At 53.2% G+C, this 22,629-nt stretch overlaps 1 protein-coding gene across 1 annotated transcript in view; it reads right to left on the bottom strand.

Moving 5' to 3' along the window:
* Positions 1-22,629, bottom strand: part of LOC143955453 (uncharacterized) — a 274,185-nt gene that overhangs the window by 245,228 nt on the left and 6,328 nt on the right. The window contains exons 2-3 of the mRNA XM_077465497.1: positions 12,080-12,965; positions 11,872-11,953 (exon numbers count right to left, since the gene is read on the bottom strand). Of these exons, the coding sequence (XP_077321623.1) occupies positions 11,872-11,953; positions 12,080-12,957 (960 nt within the window). The 5' untranslated portion in view covers positions 12,958-12,965. The remainder of the gene's footprint in view (positions 1-11,871; positions 11,954-12,079; positions 12,966-22,629) is intronic.

Genomic DNA, 22,629 nt, shown 5'->3' with positions numbered 1-22,629 from the left:
CATTTTTAAGAAGACCAGAAGTTGGTCTACACCTGTGGCGCCGCCCACCCCCGCTGCTAGTTTGTGTTTGTGTCAGTGTAAAGGGCGGTCGGCGGCGCCACAGTTAAATGTCTCCGCGCGGCAACGGCGGCATGTCGGGGGCCAGTCTGTCAATGTGGATGTCGGGGCGGAGGCCAGTCGGATGTCGGGGGCCAGTGACAGTCATGGTATGTGGATGTCGGGGGCCAGTCTGTAAATGTGGGGGGCCAGTCTGTAAATGTGGGGGGCCAGTCTGTGAATGTGGGGGGCCAGTCTGTGGATGTGGGGGGCCAGTCTGTGGATGTGGGGGGCCAGTCTGTGGATGTGGGGGGCCAGTCTGTGAATGTGGGGGGCCAGTCTGTGAATGTGGGGGGCCAGTCTGTAAATGTGGGGGGCCAGTCTGTGGATGTGGGGGGCCAGTCTGTGGATGTGGGGGGCCAGTCTGTGGATGTGGGGGGCCAGTCTGGAGATGTGGGGGCTGGTCTGTGGAGTATGTGGGGGGGGCGGTCTGTGGATGTCAGAGGGGCACCAGATGTAAGGAGGGGCTCCGCTGATGGACACAGATGTGAGGAAGGTACCTCTGATGGGGCACCTGATGTAAGGACAGACTCCGCTTGGGACACCTGATGGCATCTGGTGGCAGGCAATGTGGCTAGTGACGCGCTCAGGGCTCCCACTGATTCTGCATTATGGTGAGTTGAATGATATCATTTCATATTACAATGTAATTAAAGAAATAATGCGCTTCAATCATCCTGACACCATAACAATCATGGCGCCGGGATGATTGAAGTGCCAACACCAGGTATTTGGAGTATCTTTATCTGCTGATTGTCAAACTCTGGAAAACACATATTGCTAATGTGGTGTAGGATCGGGGGGCTGCTGTCCCTCCTTTCCCTCTCCCCCCCTTCCCTCTCTCCATCCCCCTTCCCTCTCTCCATCCCCCTCCTTTCCCTCTCCATCCCGCATTCATCTCAGACTCTAACCACACCCCTTTGAGCCACGCCCCATGTAAGCCACGCCCACTATTTAACGTAAACCATGCCCGTTTCTCGCATTTTTACCCTTTCTATGCCACACCCATAAACACATGCCCCGCCCCCTAATTATACCACGACTCCGCCCACTGCCAAAAAAGTGTCCCGAATTTTTTTTTTTTTATGTTGACAGCTATGCTTATAGATGGGGGTCACCTCCACTCCCACCAAGGGGGATCTGTATGTAAATATATTTATGCGGACATTTTTAATTGGCAAATATGGTCAGGTGAGGTGAGAGCAGGGACAGCAACCAGGGCAAGGCAAAGTTTCAGCATCGGGAAACGCAGACCTCTGCCGGGTTCGCCCCCCTTATCAAAATATTTGAAAAAAATCTTATGTAGTTTGTTAGATCTTCATTAGATGAACCGTTGTTTGCGTTGGATCTCACACAGAAGAAGCAATATTACCCGTTATTTACAAGGGGAGCTAACCCGTCATCATGACTAGGCATGATGGGAATTGTAGTTCCTGAACAACTGGAGGGCCGTAGTTTGAAGACCCCTGGGCTAAAGGAAGTTCCACATAAAACAATAGTGTCCAAGAAAGATAACAAGTTTTATTGAATTTATCAAATACATCTTACATGGTGCCGAGAAGTAATCCCAGGCAGTGATGGAAAGTTAGCGGGCTGAGGGCAGATGAAGTGTGCCGATCTCCAGTCACACATCCGGCAAAGACAGGGAGATAGATGGCTGCCAGCCATGACAGGGAAGCTTCAAGGGACTCTAACCAGGAAGTGATGTCACCAGAACCCAGACGTCCTCAGCCGTTGACAAACTGAAGGGACACCAAGGAACAGTACACTAAGCCGGCTACCAGGGCGACGTGTTTTGGGGCATGCCCCCTTTCTCAAATCCTTCTTTAGTTCCTACTACATCACTCTCTTGTATGCCAGAAAGGGTGCAGTAATGGGCACTCCAATGGAGCTTGTGATGTCTCAAGGGTCTCAAGGGTAAAGTGATCGCTTCTATCTCCACCAGCCCAGGTCCAAGTACTTTTACAGCCATTTAGGTTTAATATTGAACACTAAACATGCGCTCCAGTGTAAAAAACAAACAAACCAGGAAACTGTTGTATGTATGGGGAACGTAATAGGTGGACTCAAAGCATATGCACACAGTCTTGGGCTAAAGGAAGGACTCTAACCAGGAAGTGATGTCACCAGAACCCAGAAATCCTCAGCCGCTGACAAACTGAAGGGACACCAAGGAACAGTGCACTAAGCCGGTTACCAGGGCGACGTGTTTTGGGGCATGCCCCCTTTTGCAAATCCTCCTTTAGTTCCTACTACATCACTCTCTTGTATGCCTGGGAGGGTGCAGTAATGGGTGCTCTAATGCTTGGGTGAAAGAATGAAGTTCCCTTCAACAGGGCCACATTGATGATGTCAACGGTAAGGTAAGTGAAAGCAGACATGGACAGGAGCAGTACATCTCCTACCGCATCACGGTCTGGTATGGCGGGGAGGGTGCAGTAATGGGTGCTCCAATGGAGCTTGTGGTGCCTCAAGGGTAAAGCTGCCACTTCTACCTCCACCACCCCAGGTCCAAGTAATTTTACGGCCATTTAGGTTTAATATTGAACAGTAAACAGGCGTTCCAGTGTAAAAAAACAAAAAATAAAAACAGGAAACTGTTGTATGTATGGGGAATGTAATAGCTGGACTCACATATGTGCACACAGTCTTAGGCTAAAGGAAGTTCCACATAAAACAATAGTGTCCAAGAAAGATAACAAGTTTATTGAAGTTATCAAATACATCTTACATGGTGCCGAGAAGTAATCCCAGGCAGTGATGGAAAGTTAGCAGGCTGAGGGCAGATGAAGTGTGCCGATCTCCAGTCAAACGTCCGGTAAAGACAGGGAGATAGATGACAGGGAAGCTTCAAGGGACTCTAACCAGGAAGTGATGTCACCAGAACCCAGAAGTCCTCAGCCGCTGACAAACTGAAGGGACACCAAGGAACAGTGCACTAAGCCGGTTACCAGGGCGACGTGTTTTGGAGCATGCCCCCTTTCTCAAATCCCCCTTTAGTTCCTACTACCTCACTCTCTTGTATGCCAGGGAGGGTGCAGTAATGGGTGCTCTAATGGAGCTTGTGGTGTCTCAAGGGTAAAGCTGAAAAGCTGCCACTTCTACCTCCACCGCCCCAGGTCCAAGTACTTTTACAGCCATTTAGGTTTAATATTGAACACTAAACATGCGCTCCAGTGTAAAAAACAAACAAACCAGGAAACTGTTGTATGTATGGGGAACGTAATAGGTGGACTCAAAGCATATGCACACAGTCTTGGGCTAAAGGAAGGACTCTAACCAGGAAGTGATGTCACCAGAACCCAGAAATCCTCAGCCGCTGACAAACTGAAGGGACACCAAGGAACAGTGCACTAAGCCGGTTACCAGGGCGACATGTTTTGGGGCATGCCCCCTTTTGCAAATCCTCCTTTAGTTCCTACTACATCACTCTCTTGTATGCCTGGGAGGGTGCAGTAATGGGTGCTCTAATGCTTGGGTGAAAGAATGAAGTTCCCTTCAACAGGGCCACATTGATGATGTCAACGGTAAGGTAAGTGAAAGCAGACATGGACAGGAGCAGTACATCTCCTACCGCATCACGGTCTGGTATGGCGGGGAGGGTGCAGTAATGGGTGCTCCAATGGAGCTTGTGGTGCCTCAAGGGTAAAGCTGCCACTTCTACCTCCACCACCCCAGGTCCAAGTAATTTTACGGCCATTTAGGTTTAATATTGAACAGTAAACAGGCGTTCCAGTGTAAAAAAACAAAAAAAACAAAAAATAAAAACAGGAAACCGTTGTATGTATGGGGAATGTAATAGCTGGACTCACATATGTGCACACAGTCTTAGGCTAAAGGAAGTTCCACATAAAACAATAGTGTCCAAGAAAGATAACAAGTTTATTGAAGTTATCAAATACATCTTACATGGTGCCGAGAAGTAATCCCAGGCAGTGATGGAAAGTTAGCGGGCTGAGGGCAGATGAAGTGTGCCGATCTCCAGTCAAACGTCCGGCAAAGACAGGGAGATAGATGGCTGCCAGCCATGACAGGGAAGCTTCAAGGGACTCTAACCAGGAAGTGATGTCACCAGAACCCAGAAGTCCTCAGCCGCTGACAAACTGAAGGGACACCAAGGAACAGTGCACTAAGCCGGTTACCAGGGCGACATGTTTTGGGGCATGCCCCCTTTTGCAAATCCTCCTTTAGTTCCTACTACATCACTCTCTTGTATGCCAGGGAGGGTGCAGTAATGGGTGCTCTAATGCTTGGGTGAAAGAATGAAGTTCCCTTCAACAGGGCCACATTGATGATGTCAACGGTAAGGTAAGTGAAAGCAGACATGGACAGGAGCAGTACATCTCCTACCGCATCACGGTCTGGTATGGCGGGGAGGGTGCAGTAATGGGTGCTCCAATGGAGCTTGTGGTGCCTCAAGGGTAAAGCTGCCACTTCTACCTCCACCACCCCAGGTCCAAGTAATTTTACGGCCATTTAGGTTTAATATTGAACAGTAAACAGGCGTTCCAGTGTAAAAAAACAAAAAAAACAAAAAATAAAAACAGGAAACCGTTGTATGTATGGGGAATGTAATAGCTGGACTCACATATGTGCACACAGTCTTAGGCTAAAGGAAGTTCCACATAAAACAATAGTGTCCAAGAAAGATAACAAGTTTATTGAAGTTATCAAATACATCTTACATGGTGCTGAGAAGTAATCCCAGGCAGTGATGGAAAGTTAGCGGGCTGAGGGCAGATGAAGTGTGCCGATCTCCAGTCAAACGTCCGGCAAAGACAGGGAGATAGATGGCTGCCAGCCATGACAGGGAAGCTTCAAGGGACTCTAACCAGGAAGTGATGTCACCAGAACCCAGAAGTCCTCAGCCGCTGACAAACTGAAGGGACACCAAGGAACAGTGCACTAAGCCGGTTACCAGGGCGACATGTTTTGGGGCATGCCTTTTGCAAATCCTCCTTTAGTTCCTACTACATCACTCTCTTGTATGCCAGGGAGGGTGCAGTAATGGGTGCTCTAATGCTTGGGTGAAAGAATGAAGTTCCCTTCAACAGGGCCACTTTGATGATGTCAACGGTAAGGTAAGTGAAAGCAGACATGGACAGGAGCAGTACATCTCCTACCGCATCACGGTCTGGTATGGCGGGGAGGGTGCAGTAATGGGTGCTCCAATGGAGCTTGTGGTGCCTCAAGGGTAAAGCTGCCACTTCTACCTCCACCACCCCAGGTCCAAGTAATTTTACGGCCATTTAGGTTTAATATTGAACAGTAAACAGGCGTTCCAGTGTAAAAAAACAAAAAATAAAAACAGGAAACTGTTGTATGTATGGGGAATGTAATAGCTGGACTCACATATGTGCACACAGTCTTAGGCTAAAGGAAGTTCCACATAAAACAATAGTGTCCAAGAAAGATAACAAGTTTATTGAAGTTATCAAATACATCTTACATGGTGCCGAGAAGTAATCCCAGGCAGTGATGGAAAGTTAGCAGGCTGAGGGCAGATGAAGTGTGCCGATCTCCAGTCAAACATCCGGTAAAGACAGGGAGATAGATGACAGGGAAGCTTCAAGGGACTCTAACCAGGAAGTGATGTCACCAGAACCCAGAAGTCCTCAGCCGCTGACAAACTGAAGGGACACCAAGGAACAGTGCACTAAGCCGGTTACCAGGGCGACGTGTTTTGGAGCATGCCCCCTTTCTCAAATCCCCCTTTAGTTCCTACTACCTCACTCTCTTGTATGCCAGGGAGGGTGCAGTAATGGGTGCTCCAATGGAGCTTGTGGTGTCTCAAGGGTAAAGCTGAAAAGCTGTCACTTCTACCTCCACCGCCACAGGTCCAAGTAATTTTACGGCCATTTAGGTTTAATATTGAACAGTAAACAGGCGCTCCAGTGTAAAAAAAACAAAAAAAAACAGGTTGCATGTATGGGGTATGTAATAGCTGGACTCAAAGCATGTGCACACTATGTTTTGGGGCATGCCCCCTTTCTCAAATCCTCCTTTAGTTCCTACTACATCAATGGGTGCTCTAATATTTGGGTGAAAGAATGAAGCTCCCTACAACAGGGCCACTTTGCTGATGTCAATGGTAAGGTAAGTGACAGCAGACATGGACAGGAGCAGTACATCTCCTACAACTCCTACTGCATCACGGTCTGGTATGGCAGGGAGGGTGCAGTAATGGGTGCTCCACCACTATTATTGGTGTCACTGGGTCCCATTGCTGCAGTCACTGGAGGAATTGTGCCCCATTGTTTCTGTCATTGGGAGGAATAGTGCCCCATTGCTTGTGTCATTGGGGAGGAACTGTGCCCCATCGTTGGTGTCACTGCAAGGAACTGTGCCCCATCGTTGGTGACATCTGGAGGAATTGTACCCCATCACTGGTGTCATTGGGTCCCATTGCTGGAGTCACTGGACAAAACTGTGCCCCGTCGTTTCTGTCATTGGGAGGAATTGTGCTCCATCATTGGTGTCATTGGGGCGGAATTGGGCCCCATCATTGGTGTCACTCCGAAGAATTGTGCCCCATCATTGGTGTCACTCCGAAGAATTGTGCCCCATCATTGGTGTCACTCCGAAGAATTGTGCCCCATCATTGGGAGGAATTGTGCCACATTGTTGGAGTCAGTAATCAGTAATGATTTTGTCATTGGGAGGAATTGTGCCCCATCATTGGTGACATTGGGAGGAATTGTGCCCCGTCATTGGGAGGAATTGTGCCCCGTCATTGGGAGGAATTGTGCCCCATCATTGGTGGCAGCAAATTAAATGGTGCCTCAAAGGCAGGAAAAAAACAGGCAAAGGGCTGCATTTCGGTGACCACTGTTTTCGAGGTCCTTGCCTCAAAGGCCTTCCTGCTTGGGTGTAGCTCCAGAAAGGTCCAGTTCATGCTCCTCTGAGTTACATAAGGGTACTATTCACCCCATACTCAATTACATGGGGTGGGCAGAGATCTGGGGACCCCCTTATTAGCCCCTCCACCCTACCTCGGGATGTGGCGATGGAGCCTTTGTCTCCATCAATGTGTGTATGCTCCCAATGTCCTCCCAATGTTGAGGGTATGTGAATAAGGGTCTGGTATTGATTTTGAGTGGGACCCTACACCTTTTCTTTCCTGCACGTGGCCTGGTGTCTGGTATGAATTTTAAGGAAGGGATCTCAGGGCAAACATTTTTAAACACTCAAGAAAAATGGCATGGGGTCCTCGAAATCCATACCTGAGGGGTCTTCAGTTGTTGGCCATCTGGCCAGGAATGAGAGGCATAGACCCTTGTCTACATCAAGTCAAGGTGCCTTTCAGGGGCGTAACTATAGGGGGTGCAGCAGTCGCGACCGCAACTGGGCCCTGTGCTGCAGGGGGCCCATGCAGCCCCCTCTACATATGGCCGGCAGCAGCATAGGCAGCTAGGGGTACCAGTGCACCATGCACACGGGTGGCTGGAGGTGGAGGGTGACTAGCAGAGCTCCATGCTCGACTATCGCACTGGCTGCTCTTTAGTTGTGAATTCCCCGCATGACCTGTGTCCCCGGCCGGCTCCTCAGAGTACCCCTCTCCTGCTCCATGCATTGCCGCTCAGTCCGATGTCTGTTCTCCCCAGCCAGAGTCCCGCCCCCCCCCCCCCTGAGTCCGGTCCACACTGCACTGCATACTTCTCCCGGGTAAATAAACTTTAATCACCCAGATGCAGTGCAGCCCTATGAGAGCCCCCCGGAGGACACTGCAGGCTTGTCTGCCAGCCCCCCTCCTCCCCCATCATACACAGATGATGAAAGGTCTTTCTGTGAGATATGCTGATCGCCCGTCCAGCACACTGGATGGAGCCCAGGCCAACATGGATGAGTGCGCAGCCTGCAGCTTGGTCATAGTGAGTGAGAGGACCCCATCCCCCACACACCATTACATACCCCCTCCATCTCCCCCTGGGGACAGGGGCCCCTTCTCACCTGGGGGCAGTAACTTCATCTGCCCTGGAGAAAAGGACCTCACCTCTTCTGGGGACAGGGACCCCATCCTGCCTAGGGACAGTCCCCCAATGGGGCACCTAAAAATAAAAATAAAAAATAATAAAAAAAAAATACTGATGCCAGTGGTGGAACTACAGGGCTCACAAAGGTCATACCTGTGACCACGCCCTGGAGTTCCACCACCAGACTCGGAGGGAAAGGCCCTGGCTTGGGTTCAGGGGGGCCCTTCATGGTTTCTTGCATCGGGGCCCTGAAAGTTCTAGTTACGCCACTGGTGCCTTTCATGTGGGGGGTGAGGCTTTGCTCTCCGACCCTTGAAAAGTACCTCCCTGAATGTTGAGGGCACGTGGCCCGGTATGGTGCAGGAGGGGGGAAGGCTGCCTGCTCTCTGCTCCTTCCTTCCCTGGTCAACTGAACTGAACGTCTGGATAAAGGATTAGTATAGATTTTTGGGGGACCACCCACCCCCCACCCCCGCTCAACCTCCATACCAGACCAATATTCCACATCCTACACTGGTGCCAACCAGCCTTGACGTGCCCCTCCCCCCCTCTCTCTCCTAGTAAAGCTGGCCATGCACCGGTAGAATTTCGTATATGAAATTTTTAATTTTCTGAACCTTTTCTAGATTTTTGGCAATGGTTATCGAGGTCGATGGTCGTCTTTGACTGTAGTGATGGGGAAAAATAAGATTTTGTATCGAGTGAACGAAATTCTAACTTTGAATGTGGCTTTCACGGGGGGGTTGGGGGCAGAATTGTAAACCCAGTGCCAGGACAAGGTCATTGCCGTGGAAATGGCCGTAGGAGAGCTGGCAATGTTGCCAATACTGGAAATGGGTGCGTTCCCGCATGCGCACCGACGCAAGGATGACGGACCGGCGCACACAGGTGCACGACGGTGCGAAGGCGCGCATTACGGGGGGTGCGGGGGGGGAATTGTAAACCCAGTGCCGGGACAAGGTCATTGTCATGGAAATGGCCGTAGGAGAGCTGGTAATGTTGTCAATACTGGAAAATGGGTGCGTTCCCGCATGCGCACCGACGCAAGGATGACGAACCGGCGCACACAGGTGCACGACGGTGCGAAGGCGCGCGTATTACGGGGGGGGATTTTATACCCAGTGCCGGGACAAGGTCATTGTCAGTGAAATGGCCATAGGAGAGCTGGCAATGTTGCCAATACTGGAAAATGGGTGCATTCCCGCATGCGCACTGACGCAAGAATGACGAACCGGCGCACACAGGTGCGCGACGGTGCGCGCATTACGGGGGGGGGGGGGGGGGCGGGGGGGTAATTGTAAACCCGGTGCCTGGGACAAGGTCATTGTCGTGGAAATGGTCGTAGGAGAGCTGGCAATGTTGCCAATACTGGAAATGGGTGCATTCCCGCATGCGCACCGATGCAAGGATGATGAACCGGCGCACACAGGTGCGCGCATTACGGGGGGGGGGGCGGGGGGGTAATTGTAAACCCGGTGCCTGGGACAAGGTCATTGTCAGGGAAATGGCTGTAGGAGAGCTGGCAATGTTGCCAATACTGGAAAATGGGTGCATTCCCGCATGCGCACCGATGCAAGGATGACGAACCGGCGCACACAGGTGTGTGACGGAGCGAGGGCACACGCATTACGGGGGGGGGGGGGGGAATTGTAAACCCAGTGCCGGGACAAGGTCATTGTCAGGGAAATGGCTGTAGGAGAGCTGGCAATGTTGCCAATACTGAAAAATGGGTGCGTTTCCGCATGCGCACCGACGCAAGGATGACGGACCGGCGCACACAGGTGCGCGACGGTGCGAAGGTGCACGCATTACGGGGAGGGGGGGGGAATTGTAAACCCAGTGCCGGGACAAGGTCATTGTCGTGGAAATGGTCGTAGGAGAGCTGGCAATGTTGCCAATACTGGAAATGGGTGCATTCCCGCATGCGCACCGATGCAAGGATGATGAACCGGCGCACACAGGTGCGCGCATTACGGGGGGGGGGGGGGCGGGGGGGTAATTGTAAACCCGGTGCCTGGGACAAGGTCATTGTCAGGGAAATGGCCGTAGGAGAGCTGGCAATGTTGCCAATACTGGAAATGGGTGCATTCCCGCATGCGCACCGATGCAAGGATGATGAACCGGCGCACACAGGTGCGCGCATTACGGGGGGGGGGGGGGGCGGGGGGTAATTGTAAACCCAGTGCCGGGACAAGGTCATTGTCAGGGAAATGGCCGTAGGAGAGCTGGCAATGTTGCCAATACTGAAAAATGGGTGCGTTCCCGCATGCGCACCGACGCAAGAATGACGGACCGGCGCACACAGGTGCGCAATGGTGCGAAGGCGCGCGCATTATGGGGGGGTGGTGCGGGGGGGAATTGTAAACCCAGTGCCGGGACAAGGTCATTGTCAGGGAAATGGCTGTAGGAGAGCTGGCAATGTTGCCAATACTAAAAATGGGTGCATTCCCGCATGTGCACCGACGCAAGGATGACGAACCGGCGCACACAGGTGCGCGACGGCGCGCGTATTACGGGGGGGGGGGATTTTATACCCAGTGCCGGGACAAGGTCATTGTCGTGAAAATAGCCATAGGAGAGCTGGCAATGTTGCCAATACTGGAAAATGGGTGCGTTCCCGCATGCGCACCTACGCAAGGATGACGAACCGGCACACACAGGTGCTCGGCGGCGCGAAGGCGCGAGCATTACGTGACAGATGCGGCCACTCTCTGGCCTATAAAGGACTGCTGGAGAGTCCGCAGATTGCTGAATTGTCGTCAGCCTTCCTGAGCCTCTGTGCATATCTCCTTGGATTTCCTGTTGTGACCCAGCTTGCCCTCGACCTGTCTGATCTTCTCTCCTGGCTTTGACCCCCCCCCCCCCCCCCGGCTTGTTCTACAGACCTTTGCTGCTGCTGCTTGATCACCCGTGGACGACCCCCGGCTCGCATTACGGACTTTGCTACTACTTACCTGTGTCTTGCCTGCCTTCCCTTCCCGTGTATGATCTCGGCTTGTTCCATTTCCTCCGAATTCAGGCTGATCCAAACCGTGATTGACCCCTGGCCTGGCTTTCACTGCCTTCTCCTGTGTGCACCGTTCCCCAAAAACTTCTGGAGTTCCCGAGAGACACCTGCCTTGCTGTGCGTCCTGCCTCCTCCAGTATTCATCAGGTCACCATGGGTCCAGCTATTCAGTACCCTACTGGCAACCTGTGCTTCTTTGGGCACTGCACTTCCTGTACCACCTTCAGGGGTGGTGTAGTGCACTTAGCCGTAGGGGGAGCTCCCTCTCAGACCTCCGACCAGGTACGTGACCGTCATCCAGCGCCCAGGGAAAAGATGCCAAACTGCGTTGCCCCCTTCCTTTTTAGGGTCGGGGGTTAGCAGTGATGCTGCTGTCACTGCGCCTGTTGGCCTTGTAACGGGAAGCAACCGGCAGAGGGCAATAAACCATTGTGCCCGGGGCGGCTGCCCCCCTGGCCCCCCCCCCCTCCTATCCAGTCCCGGGCCCTGCATAAAAACATCTGGAATTCCATTCTAATGGCAGGTCTGGATGACTCGATGATGGCAAGAATGAATGTTCTAATGAACGTCTTAACTATGGAATTTTCCAACGTTCTTGAGCCATCCATGGCCTGATTCCCCCCTCCCCCACCCACCTACTCTTCATCCACTAGCAACACCCACGCCTCTCTCACCGTGACTTTTCCCTTTTTTGAAGCTTCTAATGAAGAGCAGGGGAGATCAGATTACGCTGGAGGAGGGACTAATCCAGCCGAGACTCCGCCCCCCTCTCGTTCTTCTAAGAGGGGCGCTCACCCGCGTATTTTCCGAGGTGTATACCAAGGTGGGCTTCTTCCCCGTGTGAGATCTTGGAGTTTGTGTGTGAGTTCTCCGGTGCCTGGAAGGGCAGGACTTTTCCCGCCCTCGGGGCAGGAATGCGGCTTCTCCCCCGCGTGACACCTCTGGTGTACGGCAAAATATGATCCATATAAGAAACATTTACCGCACTCGGGACACTACTTACGCCTCGGAGTTTGTGTGAGTCCTCTGATGTCTTGAAAGGCAGGACTTCTGCGCGAAACTTTTCCCGCACTCAGGGCAGGAATACGGCTTCTCCCCCGTGTGACACCTCTGATGTCTGAGCAGTTCTGATTTCCACAGAAACCACTTCCCGCACTCGGTACAGGAATGCGGATTCTGCCCCGCGTGGGACTTTTGATGCGCGACGAGTTCCGATTTCAGCCTGTAGCTTTTCCCGCACTCGGGGCAGGAGTGCGGCTTTTCGTCCCTGTGAAACTTCTGGTGCTTGGAAAGCTGCGACCGCCACGAAAAACATTTCCCGCACTCGGGGCAGGAATACGGCTTCTCACCCGTGTGAGATCGGTGATGCATGGCAAGGGTGGATTTATAGGCGAAACATTTCCCGCACTCGGGGCAGGAATGCGGCTTCTCCCCCGTGTGGCATATCCGATGAACAGAGAGGTGGGACTTCTGAGAAAAACATTTCCCGCACTCGGGGCAGGAATACGGCTTCTCCCCCGTGTGAATTCTTTGATGGGTGACGAGTTCAGATTTTCGTTGGTAACATTTCCCGCACTCGGAACAGGAAAAGGGCTTCTCGCCTCTGTGGATTATCTGATGTGCAGAAAGATAGGACTTCTGGGAAAAACATTTCCCGCACTCAGGACAGGGATAGGTCTTCTCCCCGTGAATCCCGGCCCCATCCCCCACAGTACGAGGTTGCTCGGAGTCGGAGGGACTCCATGGTCTATCCACACTGTGAAGTCCACCATCCATAGTGGAGATCATTGTCTTTTCTCCTCCACAATCTCCTGTGATGTCCTCATCTCCCATTCTACAACCTGGAGATAAAGTGAGACGATCCTTTGAGGGTTTCTCCATGGCGTGTCCTGGAAAAATATAAAAACATCATCAATAGATATGAGAGGGTTAGTTCACTTCCATCAAGATCCCATCTGGATCAGGTAGATATGAGTGAGGAGATGTTCTCTGTGGAGGTCCCAACCAGCCGGGGCTCTTCTCCTCTTCAGTCATAGGACCTGATCTGGATCAGGTAGATATGAGTGAGGAGATGTTCTCTGTGGAGGTCCCAACCAGCCGGGACTCTTCTCCCCTTCAGTCATAGGACTTGATCTGGATCAGGTAGATATGAGTGAGAAGATGTTCTCTGTGGAGGTCCCAACCAGCCGGGGCTCTTCTCCTCTTCAGTCATAGGACTTGATCTGGATCAGGTAGATATGAGTGAGGAGATGTTCTCTGTGGAGGTCCCAACCAGCCGGGACTCTTCTCCTCTTCAGTCATAGGGCCTGATCTGGATCAGGTAGATATGAGTGAGGAGATGTTCTCTGTGGAGGCCCCAACCAGCCGGAACTTTTCCCCCCCTCTTCAGTCCTTTGGTCCTCCTCCCCCAACCAGCCGGGACTTTTCCCCCCTCTTCAGTCCTTTGGTCCTCCTCCCCCAACCAGCCGGGACTCTTCCCCCCCTCTTCAGTCCTTTGGTCCTCCTCCCCCAACCAGCCGGGACTCTTCTCCTCTTCAGTCATAGGGCCTGATCTGGATCAGGTAGATATGAGTGAGGGGATGTTCTCTGTGGAGGTCCCAACCAGCCGGGACTCTTCTCCTCTTCAGTCATAGGGCCTGATCTGGATCAGGTAGATATGAGTGAGGGGATGTTCTCTGTGGAGGTCCCAACCAGCCGGGACTCTTCTCCTCTTCAGTCATAGGGCCTGATCTGGATCAGGTAGATATGAGTGAGGAGATGTTCTCTGTGGAGGTCCCAACCAGCCGGGGCTCTTCTCCTCTTCAGTCATAGGACTTGATCTGGATCAGGTAGATATGAGTGAGGAGATGTTCTCTGTGGAGGTCCCAACCAGCCGGGACTCTTCTCCTCTTCAGTCATAGGGCCTGATCTGGATCAGGTAGATATGAGTGAGGAGATGTTCTCTGTGGAGGCCCCAACCAGCCGGAACTTTTCCCCCCCTCTTCAGTCCTTTGGTCCTCCTCCCCCAACCAGCCGGGACTTTTCCCCCCTCTTCAGTCCTTTGGTCCTCCTCCCCCAACCAGCCGGGACTCTTCCCCCCCTCTTCAGTCCTTTGGTCCTCCTCCCCCAACCAGCCGGGACTCTTCTCCTCTTCAGTCATAGGGCCTGATCTGGATCAGGTAGATATGAGTGAGGGGATGTTCTCTGTGGAGGTCCCAACCAGCCGGGACTCTTCTCCTCTTCAGTCATAGGGCCTGATCTGGATCAGGTAGATATGAGTGAGGGGATGTTCTCTGTGGAGGTCCCAACCAGCCGGGACTCTTCTCCTCTTCAGTCATAGGGCCTGATCTGGATCAGGTAGATATGAGTGAGGAGATGTTCTGTGTGGAGGTCCCAACCAGCCGGGACTTTTCCCCCCTCTTCAGTCCTTTGGTCCTCCTCCCCCAACCAGCCGGGACTCTTCTCCTCTTCAGTCAAAGGACCTGATCTGGATCAGGTAGATATGAGTGAGGAGATGTTCTCTGTGGAGGTCCCAACCAGCCGGGGCTCTTCTCCTCTTCAGTCATAGGACCTGATCTGGATCAGGTAGATATGAGTGAGGAGATGTTCTCTGTGGAGGTCCCAACCAGCCGGGACTCTTCTCCTCTTCAGTCATAGGACCTGATCTGGATCAGGTAGATATGAGAGAGGAGATGTTCTCTGTGGAGGTCCCAACCAGCCGGGGCTCTTCTCCTCTTCAGTCATAGGGCCTGATCTGGATCAGGTAGATATGAGTGAGGAGATGTTCTCTGTGGAGGTCCCAACCAGCCGGGGCTCTTCTCCTCTTCAGTAATAGGGCCTGATCTGGATCAGGTAGATATGAGTGAGGAGATGTTCTCTGTGGAGGCCCCAACCAGCCGGGACTTTTCCCCCCTCTTCAGTCCTTTGGTCCTCCTCCCCGAACCAGCCGGGACTCTTTCCCCCTCTTCAGTCCTTTGGTCCTCCTCCCCGAACCAGCCGGGACTCTTTCCCCCTCTTCAGTCCTTTGGTCCTCCTCCCCCAACCAGCCGGGACTCTTCCCCCCTCTTCAGTCCTTTGGTCCTCCTCCCCCAACCAGCCGGGACTCTTCTCCTCTTCAGTCATAGGACCTGATCTGGATCAGGTAGATATGAGTGAGGAGATGTTCTCTGTGTAGCTCCCAACCAGCCGGGACTCTTCTCCTCTTCAGTCATAGGGCCTGATCTGGATCAGGTAGATATGAGTGAGGAGATGTTCTCTGTGGAGGTCCCAACCAGCCGGGGCTCTTCTCCTCTTCAGTCATAGGACCTGATCTGGATCAGGTAGATATGAGAGAGGAGATGTTCTCTGTGGAGGTCCCAACCAGCCGGGACTCTTCTCCTCTTCAGTCATAGAGCCTGATCTGGATCAGGTAGATATGAGTGAGGAGATGTTCTCTGTGGAGGCCCCAACCAGCCGGGACTTTTCCCCCCCTCTTCAGTCCTTTGGTCCTCCTCCCCCAACCAGCCGGGACTTTTCCCCCCTCTTCAGTCCTTTGGTCCTCCTCCCCCAACCAGCCGGGACTCTTCCCCCCCCTCTTCAGTCCTTTGGTCCTCCTCCCCCAACCAGCCGGGACTCTTCTCCTCTTCAGTCATAGGGCCTGATCTGGATCAGGTAGATATGAGTGAGGAGATGTTCTCTGTGGAGGTCCCAACCAGCCGGGACTCTTCTCCTCTTCAGTCATAGGGCCTGATCTGGATCAGGTAGATATGAGTGAGGAGATGTTCTCTGTGGAGGTCCCAACCAGCCGGGACTCTTCTCCTCTTCAGTCATAGGGCCTGATCTGGATCAGGTAGATATGAGTGAGGAGATGTTCTCTGTGGAGGTCCCAACCAGCCGGGGCTCTTCTCCTCTTCAGTCATAGGGCCTGATCTGGATCAGGTAGATATGAGTGAGGAGATGTTCTCTGTGGAGGTCCCAACCAGCCGGGACTTTTCCCCCCTCTTCAGTCCTTTGGTCCTCCTCCCCCAACCAGCCGGGACTCTTCCCCCCTCTTCAGTCCTTTGGTCCTCCGCCCCCCTCTTCAGTCCTTTGGTCCTCCTCCCCCAACCAGCCGGGACTCTTCTCCTCTTCAGTCATAGGGCCTGATCTGGATCAGGTAGATATGAGTGAGGAGATGTTCTCTGTGGAGGCCCCAACCAGCCGGGACTCTTCTCCTCTTCAGTCATAGGGCCTGATCTGGATCAGGTAGATATGAGTGAGGAGATGTTCTCTGTGGAGGTCCCAACCAGCCGGGGCTCTTCTCCTCTTCAGTCATAGGGCCTGATCTGGATCAGATAGATATGAGAGAGGAGATGTCCTCTGTGGAGGCCCCAACCAGCCGGGGCTCTTCTCTTCTTTAGTCATAGGGCCTGATCTGGATCAGGTAGATATGAGTGAGGAGATGTTCTCTGTGGAGGTCCCAACCAGCCGGGATTTTTTCCCCCTCTTCAGTCCTTTGGTCCTCCTCCCCCAACCAGCCGGGACTCTTTCCCCCTCTTCAGTCCTTTGGTCCTCCTCCCCCAACCAGCCAGGACTCTTCTCCTCTTCAGTCATAGGGCCTGATCTGGATCAGGTAGATATGAGTGAGGAGATGTTCTCTGTGGAGGTCCCAACCAGCCGGGACTCTTCTCCTCTTCAGTCATAGGGCCTGATCTGGATCAGGTAGATATGAGTGAGGAGATGTTCTCTGTGGAGGTCCCAACCAGCCGGGGCTCTTCTCCTCTTCAGTCATAGGACCTGATCTGGATCAGGTAGATATGAGTGAGGAGATGTTCTGTGTGGAGGTCCCAACCAGCCGGGACTCTTCTCCTCTTCAGTCATAGGGCCTGATCTGGATCAGGTAGATATGAGTGAGGAGATGTTCTGTGTGGAGGTCCCAACCAGCCGGGACTCTTCTCCTCTTCAGTCATAGGGCCTGATCTGGATCAGGTAGATATGAGAGAGGAGATGTTCTCTGTGGAGGTCCCAACCAGCCGGGGCTCTTCTCCTCTTCAGTCATAGGGCCTGATCTGGATCAGGTAGATATGAGAGAGGAGATGTTCTCTGTGGAGGTCCCAACCAGCCGGGACTCTTCTCCTCTTCAGTCATAGGGCCTGATCTGGATCAGGTAGATATGAGTGAGGAGATGTTCTGTGTGGAGGTCCCAACCAGCCGGGACTCTTCTCCTCTTCAGTCATAGGGCCTGATCTGGATCAGGTAGATATGAGTGAGAAGATGTTCTCTGTGGAGGTCCCAACCAGCCGGGGCTCTTCTCCTCTTCAGTCAAAGGGCCTGATCTGGATCAGGTAGATATGAGTGAGGAGATGTTCTCTGTGGAGGCCCCAACCAGCCGGGACTTTTCCCCCCCTCTTCAGTCCTTTGGTCCTCCTCCCCCAACCAGCCGGGACTTTTCCCCCCTCTTCAGTCCTTTGGTCCTACTCCCCCAACCAGCCGGGACTCTTCCCCCCCTCTTCAGTCCTTTGGTCCTCCTCCCCCAACCAGCCGGGACTCTTCTCCTCTTCAGTCATAGGGCCTGATCTGGATCAGGTAGATATGAGTGAGGAGATGTTCTCTGTGGAGGTCCCAACCAGCCGGGACTCTTCTCCTCTTCAGTCATAGGGCCTGTTCTGGATCAGGTAGATATGAGTGAGGAGATGTTCTCTGTGGAGGTCCCAACCAGCCGGGACTCTTCTCCTCTTCAGTCAAAGGACCTGATCTGGATCAGGTAGATATGAGTGAGGAGATGTTCTCTGTGGAGGTCCCAACCAGCCGGGACTCTTCTCCTCTTCAGTCATAGGGCCTGATCTGGATCAGGTAGATATGAGTGAGGAGATGTTCTCTGTGGAGGTCCCAACCAGCCGGGGCTCTTCTCCTCTTCAGTCATAGGACTTGATCTGGATCAGGTAGATATGAGTGAGGAGATGTTCTCTGTGGAGGTCCCAACCAGCCGGGACTCTTCTCCTCTTCAGTCATAGGGCCTGATCTGGATCAGGTAGATATGAGAGAGGAGATGTTCTCTATGGCGCTCCCAACCAGCCGGGACTCTTCTCCTCTTCAGTCATAGGGCCTGATCTGGATCAGGTAGATATGAGTGAGGAGATGTTCTCTGTGGAGGTCCCAACCAGCCGGGACTCTTCTCCTCTTCAGTCATAGGGCCTGATCTGGATCAGGTAGATATGAGTGAGGAGATGTTCTCTGTGGAGGTCCCAACCAGCCGGGGCTCTTCTCCTCTTCAGTCATAGGGCCTGATCTCGATCAGGTAGATATGAGTGAGGAGATGTTCTCTGTGGAGGTCCCAACCAGCCGGGACTCTTCTCCTCTTCAGTCATAGGGCCTGATCTGGATCAGGTAGATATGAGAGAGGAGATGTTCTCTATGGCGCTCCCAACCAGCCGGGACTCTTCTCCTCTTCAGTCATAGGACCTGATCTGGATCAGGTAGATATGAGTGAGGAGATGTTCTCTGTGGAGGTCCCAACCAGCCGGGACTCTTCTCCTCTTCAGTCATAGGGCCTGATCTGGATCAGGTAGATATGAGTGAGGAGATGTTCTGTGTGGAGGCCCCAACCAGCCGGGACTCTTCTCCTCTTCAGTCATAGGGCCTGATCTGGATCAGGTAGATATGAGAGAGGAGATGTTCTCTGTGGAGGTCCCAACCAGCTGGGACTCTTCTCCCCTTCAGTCATAGGACCTGATCTGGATCAGGTAGATATGAGTGAGGAGATGTTCTCTGTGGAGGTCCCAACCAGCCGGGACTCTTCTCCTCTTCAGTCATAGGGCCTGATCTGGATCAGGTAGATATGAGTGAGGAGATGTTCTCTGTGGAGGCCCCAACCAGCCGGGACTTTTCCCCCCTCTTCAGTCCTTTGGTCCTCCTCCCCCAACCAGCCGGGACTCTTCCCCCCTCTTCAGTCCTTTGGTCCTCCTCCCCCAACCAGCCGGGACTCTTCTCCTCTTCAGTCATAGGGCCTGATCTGGATCAGGTAGATATGAGTGAGGAGATGTTCTCTGTGGAGGTCCCAACCAGCCGGGACTCTTCTCCTCTTCAGTCATAGGGCCTGATCTGGATCAGGTAGATATGAGTGAGGAGATGTTCTCTGTGGAGGTCCCAACCAGCCGGGGCTCTTCTCCTCTTCAGTCATAGGACCTGATCTGGATCAGGTAGATATGAGTGAGGAGATGTTCTGTGTGGAGGTCCCAACCAGCCGGGACTCTTCTCCTCTTCAGTCATAGGGCCTGATCTGGATCAGGTAGATATGAGTGAGGAGATGTTCTGTGTGGAGGTCCCAACCAGCCGGGACTCTTCTCCTCTTCAGTCATAGGGCCTGATCTGGATCAGGTAGATATGAGAGAGGAGATGTTCTCTGTGGAGGTCCCAACCAGCCGGGGCTCTTCTCCTCTTCAGTCATAGGGCCTGATCTGGATCAGGTAGATATGAGAGAGGAGATGTTCTCTGTGGAGGTCCCAACCAGCCGGGACTCTTCTCCTCTTCAGTCATAGGGCCTGATCTGGATCAGGTAGATATGAGTGAGGAGATGTTCTGTGTGGAGGTCCCAACCAGCCGGGACTCTTCTCCTCTTCAGTCATAGGGCCTGATCTGGATCAGGTAGAGATGAGTGAGGAGATGTTCTCTGTGGAGGTCCCAACCAGCCGGGACTCTTCTCCTCTTCAGTCATAGAGCCTGATCTGGATCAGGTAGATATGAGTGAGGAGATGTTCTCTGTGGAGGTCCCAACCAGCCGGGGCTCTTCTCTTCAGTCATAGGACCTGATCTGGATCAGGTAGATATGAGTGAGGAGATGTTCTCTGTGGAGGCCCCAACCAGCCGGGACTTTTCCCCCCTCTTCAGTCCTTTGGTCCTCCTCCCCCAACCAGCCGGGACTTTTCCCACCTCTTCAGTCCTTTGGTCCTCCTCCCCCAACCAGCCGGGACTCTTCCCCCCTCTTCAGTCCTTTGGTCCTCCTCCCCCAAGCAGCCGGGACTCTTCTCCTCTTCAGTCATAGGACCTGATCTGGATCAGGTAGATATGAGTGAGGAGATGTTCTCTGTGGAGGTCCCAACCAGCCGGGACTCTTCTCCTCTTCAGTCATAGGGCCTGATCTGGATCAGGTAGATATGAGTGAGGAGATGTTCTCTGTGGAGGTCCCAACCAGCTGGGGCTCTTCTCCTCTTCAGTCATAGGGCCTGATCTGGATCAGGTAGATATGAGAGAGGAGATGTTCTCTATGGCGCTCCCAACCAGCCGGGACTCTTCTCCTCTTCAGTCATAGGGCCTGATCTGGATCAGGTAGATATGAGAGAGGAGATGTTCTCTATGGCGCTCCCAACCAGCCGGGACTCTTCTCCTCTTCAGTCATAGGACCTGATCTGGATCAGGTAGATATGAGTGAGGAGATGTTCTCTGTGGAGGCCCCAACCAGCCGGGACTCTTCTCCTCTTCAGTCATAGGGCCTGATCTGGATCAGGTAGATATGAGTGAGGAGATGTTCTCTGTGGAGGCCCCAACCAGCCGGGACTTTTCCCCCCTCTTCAGTCCTTTGGTCCTCCTCCCCCAACCAGCCGGGACTCTTCCCCCCTCTTCAGTCCTTTGGTCCTCCTCCCCCAACCAGCCGGGACTCTTCCCCCCTCTTCAGTCCTTTGGTCCTCCTCCCCCCACCAGCCGGGACTCTTCTCCCCTTCAGTCATAGGACCTGATCTGGATCAGGTAGATATGAGTGAGGAGATGTTCTCTGTGGAGGTCCCAACCAGCCGGGACTCTTCTCCTCTTCAGTCATAGGGCCTGATCTGGATCAGGTAGATATGAGTGAGGAGATGTTCTCTGTGGAGGTCCCAACCAGCCGGGACTCTTCTCCTTCTTCAGTCATAGGGCCTGATCTGGATCAGGTAGATATGAGTGAGGAGATGTTCTCTGTGGAGGTCCCAACCAGCCGGGACTCTTCTCCTCTTCAGTCATAGAGCCTGATCTGGATCAGGTAGATATGAGTGAGGAGATGTTCTCTGTGGAGGCCCCAACCAGCCGGGACTTTTCCCCCCCTCTTCAGTCCTTTGGTCCTCCTCCCCCAACCAGCCGGGACTTTTCCCCCCTCTTCAGTCCTTTGGTCCTCCTCCCCCAACCAGCCGGGACTCTTCCCCCCCCTCTTCAGTCCTTTGGTCCTCCTCCCCCAACCAGCCGGGACTCTTCTCCTCTTCAGTCATAGGGCCTGATCTGGATCAGGTAGATATGAGTGAGGGGATGTTCTCTGTGGAGGTCCCAACCAGCCGGGACTCTTCTCCTCTTCAGTCATAGGGCCTGATCTGGATCAGGTAGATATGAGTGAGGAGATGTTCTCTGTGGAGGTCCCAACCAGCCGGGACTCTTCTCCTCTTCAGTCATAGGGCCTGATCTGGATCAGGTAGATATGAGTGAGGAGATGTTCTCTGTGGAGGTCCCAACCAGCCGGGGCTCTTCTCCTCTTCAGTCATAGGGCCTGATCTGGATCAGGTAGATATGAGTGAGGAGATGTTCTCTGTGGAGGTCCCAACCAGCCGGGACTTTTCCCCCCTCTTCAGTCCTTTGGTCCTCCTCCCCCAACCAGCCGGGACTCTTCTCCTCTTCAGTCAAAGGACCTGATCTGGATCAGGTAGATATGAGTGAGGAGATGTTCTCTGTGGAGGTCCCAACCAGCCGGGGCTCTTCTCCTCTTCAGTCATAGGGCCTGATCTGGATCAGGTAGATATGAGTGAGGAGATGTTCTCTGTGGAGGTCCCAACCAGCCGGGGCTCTTCTCCTCTTCAGTCATAGGGCCTGATCTGGATCAGGTAGATATGAGTGAGGAGATGTTCTCTGTGGAGGTCCCAACCAGCCGGGACTCTTCTCCTCTTCAGTCATAGGGCCTGATCTGGATCAGGTAGATATGAGAGAGGAGATGTTCTCTATGGCGCTCCCAACCAGCCGGGACTCTTCTCCTCTTCAGTCATAGGGCCTGATCTGGATCAGGTAGATATGAGTGAGGAGATGTTCTCTGTGGAGGTCCCAACCAGCCGGGGCTCTTCTCCTCTTCAGTCATAGGACCTGATCTGGATCAGGTAGATATGAGTGAGGAGATGTTCTCTGTGGAGGTCCCAACCAGCCGGGACTCTTCTCCTCTTCAGTCATAGAGCCTGATCTGGATCAGGTAGATATGAGTGAGGAGATGTTCTCTGTGGAGGCCCCAACCAGCCGGGACTTTTCCCCCCCTCTTCAGTCCTTTGGTCCTCCTCCCCCAACCAGCCGGGACTTTTCCCCCCTCTTCAGTCCTTTGGTCCTCCTCCCCCAACCAGCCGGGACTCTTCCCCCCCTCTTCAGTCCTTTGGTCCTCCTCCCCCAACCAGCCGGGGCTCTTCTCCTCTTCAGTCATAGGACTTGATCTGGATCAGGTAGATATGAGTGAGAAGATGTTCTCTGTGGAGGTCCCAACCAGCCGGGACTCTTCTCCTCTTCAGTCATAGGACCTGATCTGGATCAGGTAGATATGAGAGAGGAGATGTTCTCTGTGGAGGTCCCAACCAGCCGGGGCTCTTCTCCTCTTCAGTCATAGGGCCTGATCTGGATCAGGTAGAT

This window comes from Lithobates pipiens, unplaced genomic scaffold (assembly GCF_037356315.1).
Source record: "Lithobates pipiens isolate NorthernLeopardFrog02 unplaced genomic scaffold, aLitPip1_a1.2 Scaffold_35, whole genome shotgun sequence".
NCBI classification, from domain to species: domain Eukaryota; kingdom Metazoa; phylum Chordata; class Amphibia; order Anura; family Ranidae; genus Lithobates; species Lithobates pipiens.
Note: the sequence above shows the minus strand (reverse complement) of the source record. Positions and strands in the feature narration are given on the sequence as shown.